The sequence below is a fragment of the Danio aesculapii genome, chromosome 15, assembly GCF_903798145.1.
Source record: "Danio aesculapii chromosome 15, fDanAes4.1, whole genome shotgun sequence".
NCBI lineage: Eukaryota > Metazoa > Chordata > Actinopteri > Cypriniformes > Danionidae > Danio > Danio aesculapii.
In genome coordinates this window covers 11,636,759-11,649,420 of record NC_079449.1, presented here as the reverse complement: position 1 = coordinate 11,649,420, position 12,662 = coordinate 11,636,759, and the positions used below count along the sequence as shown (strand labels likewise).

At 36.2% G+C, this 12,662-nt stretch overlaps 1 protein-coding gene across 1 annotated transcript; it reads right to left on the bottom strand.

Annotated features, from left to right (window-relative positions):
- Positions 1-376: 376 nt before the first annotated feature.
- LOC130241793 (G protein-activated inward rectifier potassium channel 3-like) lies at positions 377-9,756 on the bottom strand. Its single transcript, XM_056473753.1, has 3 exons — positions 9,592-9,756; positions 4,198-5,413; positions 377-831 (listed from the first exon to the last, which is right to left on the bottom strand). Exons 1-3 carry the CDS (start codon positions 9,739-9,741, stop codon positions 500-502), a joined length of 1,698 nt encoding a protein of 565 aa, XP_056329728.1. The 5' UTR covers positions 9,742-9,756; the 3' UTR covers positions 377-499.
- Positions 9,757-12,662: the final 2,906 nt, after the last annotated feature.

Sequence of the window (12,662 nt, the reverse complement as noted above, 5' to 3'; positions counted from 1 at the left end):
CCACGCGTAGCATACGCGTGCGCTTGACGCAGAAGTATAAATCAGCCTTAAATTATCAGTTCATTCCGCTGTGGTGACCCCAGATTAATAAAGGGTCAGTTGGTATTTCTGTGTGGAGTTTGCATGTTCTCCCTATGTGCGCGTGGGTTTTTTCTGGGTGCTCCGGTTTCCCCCACAGTCCAAATACATCCGCTGTGTAAAACATATGCTGGATAAGTTGGCAGTTCATTCTGCTGTGGCAACCCTAGATTAATAAAAGGGACTAAGCCGAAAAGAAAATGAATGAATGAATGAAGTTCAAGCTAAAAGTAGTAAATAGCATACATACATACATACATATATAAAATAACGTAATATAACATATACATAGGCCTGTCAATGAAATGAATGGATGAATAAATTGATTCGGTCTGTCTTCAGTTCTTTGTAAATGTTTTCAATGTAAACGTATAGCCTATGAGAATGTGCTGCTGATCAGTGTAACTTAACTCATAAAGAACTAAAGAGAATCACATTCGTTGACTTCTGAAACTCGCTCCTCCTGGATCTCATGTATAGTAAAAGTACAGGCTCCAGATGGTTTAACGGTGTCGTTTTCTTGATCATCGCCCCCCAGTTTCCAGTTGATGCAGTCTTTCAGAGAGTCCTGGAGCTCCAGCAGGTGATGCGTGTCCAGAGCGCTGCACGGCGGTAGCGGGACTGGATATGTGCTGTGGAAACGCCGCAGGTCCACCCGGAACGAGCCCTTCTCCAGAGTCATACACGGCTCAAAACGGGCTCCCCACTCGATCTCCGTCTCGATGTAGGACGTCTTGGCCTGGCACATCATTCCTGTGAAAAGAAGTAATCAAATGTTTTTGGGTTTCTTTATTTCATGCATAACGTTAGCCTGGACCCAGGGCCGGATTTAACCAATAAGCGAGGTACGCATATAAAACATATCTGTTAATTAACATCTTCCATATTTGTGATTCACACGTGTTTTACTGTTGTGAATTGCATTATGGGACCTTCATTTCTGCTCTGTCGACTTTTTATTTTGAAAATCAACTCTACAGTTTAACAAAGTGACCCTTATTGACATTTTATTAGTTTGACATAATGTAATGTATAATAAATAATATGTAAAGAAATAAATATACAATGTAATGTGTAATATAAAACGTCAACCCAGACGATATTACTTTAAATCAGAGATGCCCAAGGTAGGGCATCTCTAGTCGTTGAGTGGCCCAGCCAGAGCCCAGAACTAAATCCTATTGAACATCTCTGGAGAGATCTGAAAATCGCTGTACATCGTCGCTTCCCATACAATCTGATTGCTTGAGAGGTACTGCAAAGAGAAATGGGCATCATATTTAAAAAGACTTGAGGTTGTAATTGCTGCCAAAGATGCATCAACAAAGTATTGAGCAAAGAATACTTACGTACATATGTTTTTCAGGTTTTTTATTCTTAACAAATTTGCAACAATTTCAAAAAACCTTTTTTCCTATTGTCATTATGGGGTATTGCGTGTAGAATTTTGATGAAATAAATGAATTTAATCCATGCTGTAACATAAAAAAATGTGGAAAAAGTGAAGTGCTGTGAATACTTTCCGGATGCACTGTATTTAGCTTCAGCCCACCACCGCCAATCAAGTTTGGATTTTGGCCCTTCATAAGAAAAAGTTTTGGTACCAAACTTGAACTATTAAAAATGTAATAAAAGTCACGTTTTCAAACTTTTCACAAATAAATATTGTCGGAAGAAGATTAAGGCCCCATAATGCAATTCAAAAGCATAATTATGAAAAACATGAATGTCAAAACACAGAAAATTTTTAATTAAGAGATTTTTTACAGTGTAAGCAACCGCTTAGGGCCCCAGGAAATTTGGGGGGCCTTGATAAATACCCTTATAAATTATAGCAATAAAGTATATAAAATGTAGTTGTCTATCATAGATGCTATTGTCATATTTTGTATGGTGTGGGTAGCTAACAAATAAAATTATATGGTAATTATTAAATCCATGCAAAATTGTCCCCCCACCCCAATCATGGAGCAGTCCAATCAGATTAAGGTTTAGTTTTTAAAACTAAACATCTTATTTTAGTTGGTTTCTTTTTTGTTATTTTAAGAAAAATAAAAAATGTAGAAAAAAGATTGAGTGATAATAAAAAGACAGCAAAATAAATAAACAAACAAATGAATACAAAGGGTGTATATTAGGACTTTTCTGCTCCATGGCTTAGGGCCCCCAAATCACCAAATCCACCCCTGCTTGGGCCACAAGATGGCGCTATGTTTTAAAATATATATATATATTGGCCTTACACTGAATTATTTTGCAGAAAACTTTCATTTAGAAAAGTCGCCATGGCAGCTGAATTAAGTAACTATAAGTGCTAAAATTACTAATTTAAGTCATTATAAAAATGTGGTTGACATTTAATAATAAGTTGCCTATTCATTTACAAATATTATTTAACATTAATTAAGATTAGTGGAGTTTGCATGTTCTCCCCGTGTTTGCGTGGGCTTCCTCCAGGTGCTCCGGTTTCCCCCACAAGTCAAAACACATGCTGTGTAGGTGAATGAGGAAAGCTAAATTGTCCATATAGTGTATGTGTTAGAGTGAATGGGTGTTTCTCAGTGATGGGTTGCAGCTGGAAGGGCATCCGGATTAATAAATAAATAAAAATGGTTTACAAATATTGCTCTTAGTTAACCTTAGCTAATGCATTAATAAACAATATCTTATTTTAAAGTGTTACCAAGCATACAACACCAGCTACATTTATTCATTCATTCATTTTCTTTTTGCCTCAGTCCCTTTAGTAATCAGGGGTGATTAATGAACCGCCAACTTATCCAGCATATGTTTTATGCAGCAGATGTACTTCCAGCTGCAACCCATCACTGGGAAACACCCACTCACTCTAATACGCTACGGACAATTTAGCTTACTCGATTTACCTATAGTGCATGTCTTTGGTCTGTGGGGGAAACCGGAGCACCCAGAGGAAACCCACACGGACACGGGGAGAACATGTAAACTCCACACAGAAATGCCAACTGACCTAGCTGAGGCTCGAAATAGCGACCTTCTTGCTATGAGGTGACTTCGCTGCGCCACCACTGCGCCACCACTACAGCTGCGCCACCACTGCGCCACCACTACATTTATTTGTTCATGTATATATTATTTTTATTGTTATTATTATTATTCAATTCACCCAAAATTATTTAATCTTCCCTTTTACTAAGCCCTAGTAACAGGTTTAGCAAAACTTAAAATAATAATAATGATGATTTTTAATGTGGCAAAATGCTTATTTATATTAGTTTTTGTTTAGTTTTTTCTTGTTTTTTAGTTCTTTAAATGCTATATTGCATTGTATTTGTACTGGCAAGATATCTGGGTTACTGGGTCAACAGACGAAGTGAAGAATACCACATCAAGATAAAGGCACATGTAGCTTCCACTGTGCCCTCCAAGATGGCAATGATCTCAAACTGTTGCTTTATATATATATATATATATTTATATATATATATATATATAAATGCTTAAGTACAGTGTTCAGCAATATATATGTAAGTACACCCCTCACAAATCTATCTTTTAAATTAATATTTTTTACAGGAAGCTATACAATATTATATTTGTGTATATACATTGGATTAGTCAGTACTGAAGCCAAATTTAGAGCTAATCTAACAAAATAACTTACGATAACGGTTCAAGAAGTAGTACACCCAAATCCCAAATTTATATGTTTTAGAAGAAAATTAAATACAAATTTTTAAAAAAGAGGAGAAATCAAGAGAAGCAAAAAATGGAAAAAAAATTATTTGAAATTTAAGCGTTGTAATGTTTTTTACAATATTTTGCTTAAATTGAATTGTATTATCTTTCAATTTCTAAATATGTTTGGTGACTAAAATATTATTTTAATAAATATATCTTTTTAATAATTCTGTTTTGTTTCAATGGACCAAAATACATTGTCTATATTCACTGAGAAATGGACAAAATTTATTTATTTTCAAAATGGGGTGACCTCAATTATGCTGAGCACTTCTTATTACTATATTATTATTACTATTATTGTTGTTTGTTTTGTACTTTAAATGTTCTATTGCATTGTAATTTTACTAGCAGGATATCTAGGTTACTGGGTCAACAGACACATGAAGATAATGCCACCTGTAGCTTCCACAATGCCCTCCAAGATGACAATGATCTCAAACTGTTGTTTCCGCAGCTGCTCTGGCCCGACCTCCCAGAATGGACTGCTGGAGTCAATAATGTGTTGAATCACTTGCGGCTCCACTAGAAACAGTCGGTCAGAGCCGCTCTCATAACCCAGGTCAATCTCTGATTGCTCCAGTGGGAGAAATTCTCCTTCTGATGTCTGCCGAGACTTGATGAGTTTAGCACGTACTTTGGCGTCAACCATGTGACTCTCACGCAAGTCACCAAGACGAAACATAAGGCAAAGTCGGTCATCACGATTGGCCACAACACAAGTCCGACTAAAAAGAAGTGTTTCAGCTCGCTTCTTGGGACGTGAAATTTTAACAAACATGCAGCCCACCATTAGAGCGTCAATCATGGAACCCACAATGCATTGGGCCATGACCAAAAACACTCCTTCGTAGCAGCACGGCGAGACCGTACGCGCGCCATAACCAATAGTCCTCTGTGTTTCCACTGAAAAGAGCAACGCTGATACAAATCCATCTATATTTTGGAAGCACACGTCAGCATCAGCAGGATGTTCAAGATCTCCACGCAGGAATGCATTTAGTGAGTAAAGCCCTGCGAATATAAACCAAGTGACTGTGTAGCACATCATGAATACGAAGAGAAACCATCTATACTGAAGGTCCACAAATGACGTGAAGATATCCGCCAGAAAACGCTCCTTTTCTGCCATGTGTGCCAAGTCTACTCGACATTTCCCATCTTTTGAGACGTAGCGACGCTGCTCGCGAAGCTCTGGTGGACAGGTGGGAGTTTGCGCGCTCTCGTTTTCAATTAGCTTATTACGGGCTTTAGCATTGCACTCCACGTCTCGTACAGGAGTGCAGTGTGCACTGCGGGATGGGGTGCTATACAGAGGGCTAGCGCTTGGACTGGTCATATTGGGAACACTAAGAGCATGGCGGCAACATGGATGAACATTTGGATCACGTAAGGAGCAACGCCTCATCTTTGCCAGCTCGGCCTCGGTGGGGGCGCAGATACTAGTTCTCTGTCCGTGCAAGTACCCACGCTGTGGGCTGTATGGCAGATCTGTGGTGCTCTTGTGGCGGCGTATGGACACGTAGGGGTTGGAGGCCTCACTCTGCATGATGTCCGGCAGAGGAAGGGAGTAGCCACCTGTTGAATCAGATTGATTGCCACTTTGAGGGAGAATCTGGAAAATAGTACAGAGTTGACATGTATGTTAGCATTGCAATTTTACTTCAACTCCAAATGAAAACTCATCCTTTGTTCATCATCATGTTCTTCCAAACCCATATGAATTTTCATAAAGGCACAATATGTCATTTTTACCACTAGAGAGTACATATTTACAACAAACAAAGGCATAGCCTTATGGCACCGTGATTGTTAAATAATGGGAGTTGTGGTCTTCATTGCATCCTACATCATAACCTATTTTGATGGTAGTATGAACAGAGTAAGACTGAAAGACGCCTAAGCAAAATGAGAGTGCTAAATCAATTTATGATGAGAGACGAAAACAGCAGAGCTTTTATTATGCCACTACTTATAGTTCATCTGCTTGTGATTACATGGAGAAGTAGCAGCACTGTTTTATCATACTAAGTACATATTAAGGTTCCTTTATAGTGTGTAGACTAAAAAAATGCACATCTTTGGCGTTTCCCTGTTTTGAAACAAATCCAGAATTGAGGGTGTCTGACATCATTAGCATGGTGACACAGAAGGGCATGGCCCATGTCACAAGTTAAAATTGTTTATTTCTCTGGATTTGACAATGACTTCCTGATGCCTTTCGGGTAGGGCTATCAGAGTTCTGTTTCTGCTCTGAATTCGTCCATTCGTCAGTCTTCCTTCATTTTGTAAGCAACGCTCATCTTTCAACTATGAAATCAGTCCCAGAATAACAAAATCCTGCACCACCCTACATCTAAAATACGTTTTTGAGATGTTGCCAAAAACACTATTAGGACATATATTTCGCTAACAAGTGAAAATGGGTTGTTTTTGCATTGTTTAGAGTAAATTCATTTTTCTGTTTTAAAAGGAAATTTTGAAGCAATGTCTTGACGATGAGGCCATTGCATAAGTTCCTGCGTTGTGATTGGCCATCAGTAGCTGGCACTACAAAGTGACGTAATTGAGTTTTCAGAATGTCCATGCAATAATTCATGAGAAAGAGTTGGTTCGACACATTGACCGCAATACTGCTGCCGCTGCACCAATCCTCCTGTCAATCTCACATTCCATCTTTCCCTCACTCCAAGATACTTGAACTCCTCCACCTGGGGAAAAGCTCTCAATTCACTGGTCAAACTATGTTCCTACTCTCACCTATGGTCATGACCGAAAGGACAAGATCTTCCTACACAGGGTGGCAGGGCGCACCCCTATACTGTGAGGAGCTGTGTCACCCGGGAGAATCTTGGAGTAGAGCTGTTGCTCCTCCACATCGAGTGAAGTCAGCTGAGGTGGCTCAGGCATTTGTTTCTGATGCCTCCTGGACGCCTACCTAGGGAGGTGTTCCAGGCATGTCCCACCAGGAGGAGACCTCGAGAAAACCCAGGACATCCTGCAGGGACTATGTCTCTCGACTGGCCTGGGAACATCTCAGGATCCCCTCTGGAGGAGCTGAAGGAAGTGTCTGGGGAGAGGGAAGTCTGGGGTTCTCTCCTGAGACTGCTGTCCCCGTGACCTGGCCTCGGATACGCGGAAGAAAATAAATGAATGAGTTGACTTGAACCAATCAGTGCATGCTATTGCGAATGAGATGCAACTTCATTAATATGCATGAGAAAGTTTTGTCGCCTCTTTTTGGCAATTACAGAGTTTAGAGACGCACCTTCCAAGAGGTGTTGCCAACCGCAATTAAACCTGATAGAATAGGAAAAAAAATTGTTCAGAAACACAGCTTTCATGTCAGTGCAAGACGTTAGCTTACTGTGGTCTGCTAACTAAATAGCGTTCTCAGATGCCCTGTATATGTATATGCTGCTCTTCGAATCACTGTGCACCTCCTTGCGTCTGTGTTTGTGTTGCTGGTGTGCAAATCAGCTGTTTTTTATGCACGTAATAAAACTCCCCTTTTGATGCCAACTCTTCCCTCATTTGCCACTCCCACCTAAACAAAGCTAGACTCACCCACTTTGCTGACTTTTTTCAAACTAGAGGTGTGAAAACAACGTGCTGAGATGTGGGTTTCATTACCCTTTAACTTCCGCTTCATGGCAAGTTTACCCTTCTGAACACAGATAAAAATATTTTTGTCCTTCCTTTGAAAATGTCTTCACTCCAAACACAAAAATAAGAATTAAGTGGTTTAATATAAGTCTTCTGAAGAGAAATGATCGCCATATTAGAACTTTATACATCTACAAACATAAACAGCTTCTCGACACATTAAAACAAGCCTCATTGGTTCTCGTGCTTTAAGCAAGCATGTTTGAGTTTCCATAATCAGAAAATTATATTTATTAGGTGATGTTTCTCTTTTTATCTTAACACGCATTCAGAGGAGGAACAAACGTCTTTCAGATTTGATTAAATCTTTTTGTTTTGCAAATGAATATTTTTTGAGATTTAGAAAGACTTATTATTTTGGTGTTAACAAACCATTTAAACATTAATAAGCAAAGCCAATTAGAGAATAAATTAAACACCTTTTAATGGAGTTAACTTGTTAACAAAGGTTTGGCAGCGGGACCACACCTCACTTTGTCTCCTCAACCAATCACCTTCTCCCTAAAACTTATTAAAGGCAAACCAGCCCTCTAGCACTCTATACACTCTCATTCACACACATACACTACGCCCAAAATGACTTACACAATTTACCTAAAGCGCATGTCATTGGACTTGTGGGGGAAACCGGAGCACTTGGAGGAAACCCACGGCAACACAGTGAGAATATACAAACTCCACACAGAAATGCCAACTGACCCAGCCGAGGCTTGAACCAACGATCTCCTTGATGTAAGGCGACAATGCTACCGACTGTGCCATCGCGCTGCCCTGGAGTCCAATCACTCTACCAAAGTTTTACAAAGATGGTACCCCCACTCTGAGTCTTTGGGCATCATCACAGGATGCCCGATCAACCTATTTACCTGTTCACTATTTATCCTCTTTCTATCCTTCCCCTTCATCCCACTGTTCTCTTACCATCCCTTTCATCCCTGCATCCCTACAATAAAGTCTAGCTCGAAGTGTAGCATGGTCCATGCTGGTGAATCATTTCACTGGTGTTTTAGAGGATTCAGTTTAGTCAAACAGGAAATACTGTTCTGAACGCAAATAGTTGAGGATTCTTCAACCATTGGGGTGGAATATTTTGGGGAGGGGGAGGGGGGTTGGTTATCTGGCCTGTTTCTAAGTTCCAAAATTAAAGTTGCAAAATATTATATAAATATGGACGCAATGGCCCATTCATTCATTTTACTTTAGTCCCTTATTTATCAAGGGTAGCCACAGCGGAATGAACCGCCAACTATTCCAGCATATGTTTTACGCAGCGGATGCCCTTCCAGTCACAACCCAGTACTGGGAAACACCTATACACACTCATACACACACACACACACACGCACACACACACTACAGCCAATTTAGTTTATTCAACTCACCTATACACTATAAAACCCCAAAATGGTTGAGTTCAGGTATTTAATTAACTCATTACCTTCAACACTGAGCTCAAAACTCTTTTCAAATGAGTAGAATTAACTTTCAGTCAATTTTGAGTTAACTACACTCATTTCATTTGATAAAGTTAACTGTTGGGTTTTATAGTGTATAGCGCATGTCTTTGGACTGTAAGGCAAACTGGAGCACCCGGAGGAAACAGTGACCTTTTTGTTGTGAGATGACCGTGCTTAACCACTGAGCTGCAGTTATTATTTTCATAATCGAGTCATCTGATGCTGTTTATTATAAGTGCTGTAGTTACATTATCTGTTGCTTTTCATTGCTCAAGCGTTTTTAATTTGAAATTAGTCATCATCTTGACTTAAAAATAAGTCACACGGATATTTTATGGTGTCATTTCAGTGTAACAAGAAGTATATTTTTCATTTTGTGTTCCAAAAAAAACCCAAATGAAGACTTGAAATGACTTCAGAGTTCACCCAAATATTGAAACTTCTGTTGTCATTTCTGTTCCAAGCAGATGTGACTTTCTTTCTGAAAAGTTCACTAGAGAAAACTTTCAATTTCCTTCTATGGAGAAATGGAAGTGACAGACAAATATTCATACAAACTTGTAATGACATGGAGGTGACTAAATGAAAGATGATTTATTTTGGTGTAAGTAAATGACGACAGAAATAGGCGAAGTTTCAATGTGAAGGTGTATTGATAAAATCTACCCACTGTGGGAGTAAACGTCTGATGGCGTATTGCATCTCCAGGTTTGCACAGCACTGCAAAGCTGGATTTGGGCTTCAGATTGTTGATTGTTGATGATCTGGTCCTGGCATCATCTTGTGTTGATCCAGATTTTCTGGCCAGACTTTTGCTCATTGGGATTCTGAATATGGCACTGCTAAAACCTTGACAAAAGGGAAGAGATTGTCATATGTTTGTAGTTTTAAGTAATGTTGATGTATATTATTTTACACACATTTTACAAGAGATTATCATGTTTGTCTGTAGATTTAAACATGGATAATGTTGATTTATATTATTTAATATACATTTTACAAGAGATTAACATGTTTGTCTGTAGTTTTAAATACTGATAATGTTGATGTATATTATTTTATACACATTTTACGAGAGATTGTCATGTTTGTCTGTAGATTTAAACATGGATAATGTTGATTTATATTATTTTATATACATTTTACAAGAGATTAACATGTTTGTCTGTAGTTTTAAATACTGATAATGTTGATGTATATTATTTTATACACATTTTACGAGAGATTATCATGTTTGTCTGTAGATTTAAACATGGATAATGTTGATTTATATTATTTTATATACATTTTACAAGAGATTATCATGTTTGTCTGTAGATTTAAATACTGATAATGTGGATCTATATTATTTTACACACATTTTACGAGAGATTATCATGTTTGTCTGTAGATTTAAACACTGATAATGTGGATCTATATTATTTTACACACATTTTACAAGAGATTATCATGTTTGTCTGTAGATTTAAACATGGATAATGTTGATTTATATTATTTTATACACATTTTACGAGAGATTGTCATGTTTGTCTGTAGTTTTAAACATGGATAATGTTGATGTATATTATTTTATATACATTTTACGAGAGATTGTCATGTTTGTCTGTAGTTTTAAATACTGATAATGTTGATGTATATTATTTTACACACATTTTACGAGAGATTGTCATGTTTGTCTGTAGATTTAAACACTGATCATATTGATGTATATTATTTTACACATTTTACAGGAGATTATCATGTTTGTCTGTAGTTTTAAACACTGATAATGTTGATGTATATTATTTTACACATTTTACAAGAGATTATCATGTTTGTCTGTAGATTTAAATACTGATAATGTGGATCTATATTATTTTACACACATTTTACAAGAGATTGTCATGTTTGTCTGTAGTTTTAAACATGGATAATGTTGATGTATATTATTTTATATACATTTTACAGGAGATTATCATGTTTGTCTGTAGTTTTAAACACTGATAATATTGATGTATATTATTTTATATACATTTTACGAGAGATTGTCATGTTTGTCTGTAGTTTTAAATACTGATAATGTGGATCTATATTATTTTACACACATTTTACAAGAGATTATCATGTTTGTCTGTAGATTTAAACATGGATAATGTTGATTTATATTATTTTATATACATTTTACAAGAGATTGTCATGTTTGTCTGTAGATTTAAACATGGATAATGTTGATTTATATTATTTTATACACATTTTACGAGAGATTGTCATGTTTGTCTGTAGTTTTAAACATGGATAATGTTGATGTATATTATTTTATATTCATTTTACGAGAGATTGTCATGTTTGTCTGTAGTTTTAAATACTGATAATGTGGATCTATATTATTTTACACACATTTTACGAGAGATTGTCATGTTTGTCTGTAGATTTAAACACTGATAATGTGGATCTATATTATTTTACACACATTTTACAAGAGATTATTATGTTTGTTTGTAGATTTAAACACTGATAATGTGGATCTATATTATTTTACACATTTTACAAGAGATTATCATGTTTGTCTGTAGATTTAAACACTGATCATATTGATGTATATTATTTTACACATTTTACAGGAGATTATCATGTTTGTCTGTAGTTTTAAACACTGATAATGTGGATCTATATTATTTTACACACATTTTACAAGAGATTGTCATGTTTGTCTGTAGTTTTAAACATGGATAATGTTGATGTATATTATTTTATATACATTTTACAGGAGATTATCATGTTTGTCTGTAGTTTTAAACACTGATAATATTGATGTATATTATTTTATATACATTTTACGAGAGATTGTCATGTTTGTCTGTAGTTTTAAATACTGATAATGTGGATCTATATTATTTTACACACATTTTACAAGAGATTATCATGTTTGTCTGTAGATTTAAACATGGATAATGTTGATTTATATTATTTTATATACATTTTACAAGAGATTGTCATGTTTGTCTGTAGATTTAAACATGGATAATGTTGATTTATATTATTTTATACACATTTTACGAGAGATTGCCATGTTTGTCTGTAGTTTTAAACATGGATAATGTTGATGTATATTATTTTATATTCATTTTACGAGAGATTGTCATGTTTGTCTGTAGTTTTAAATACTGATAATGTGGATCTATATTATTTTACACACATTTTACGAGAGATTGTCATGTTTGTCTGTAGATTTAAACACTGATAATGTGGATCTATATTATTTTACACACATTTTACAAGAGATTATTATGTTTGTTTGTAGATTTAAACACTGATAATGTGGATCTATATTATTTTACACATTTTACAAGAGATTATCATGTTTGTCTGTAGATTTAAATACTGATCATGTGGATCTATATTATTTTACACACATTTTACAAGAGATAAATAATATTAATGATTATGTATGTAAAATAGTTCTCTAAAAATGTTTTAACCATTTAATTGCCAATGTAACATCCTGGTTGACCATAACAAAACATCAACATTTTCTTAGAGTGTTGGCAGGATCAATTTAATCCTAGAAACTGGGCAATTTTATGTGGAGGAAATAATGGAAACTAAAGAGAAGTTCTTCCAAATAAATGTTTGTCAGATGATTTATAAGTTAAAATGAGTAGTCAAGGGAAGTGAAGGAAGTACAGTTAGACAGCCAGCTCTAAGCTTCTTCATCCGCTGACTCTGCAATCATCAGGAAACACATTAATGTGATTACATTAA

Excerpts from the sequence above, each read along its gene's own strand:
- LOC130241793 (XM_056473753.1), bottom strand. The coding sequence starts at position 9,741 with ATGAGCAAAAGTCTGGCCAGAAAATCTGGATCAACACAAGATGATGCC. Across the intron at positions 5,414-9,591 it reads ATCAGACGTTTACTCCCACA|ATTCTCCCTCAAAGTGGCAA; the intron begins GTGGGTAGATTT and ends ACTATTTTCCAG. Across the intron at positions 832-4,197 it reads GGGCATTGTGGAAGCTACAG|GAATGATGTGCCAGGCCAAG; the intron begins GTGGCATTATCT and ends TTCTTTTCACAG.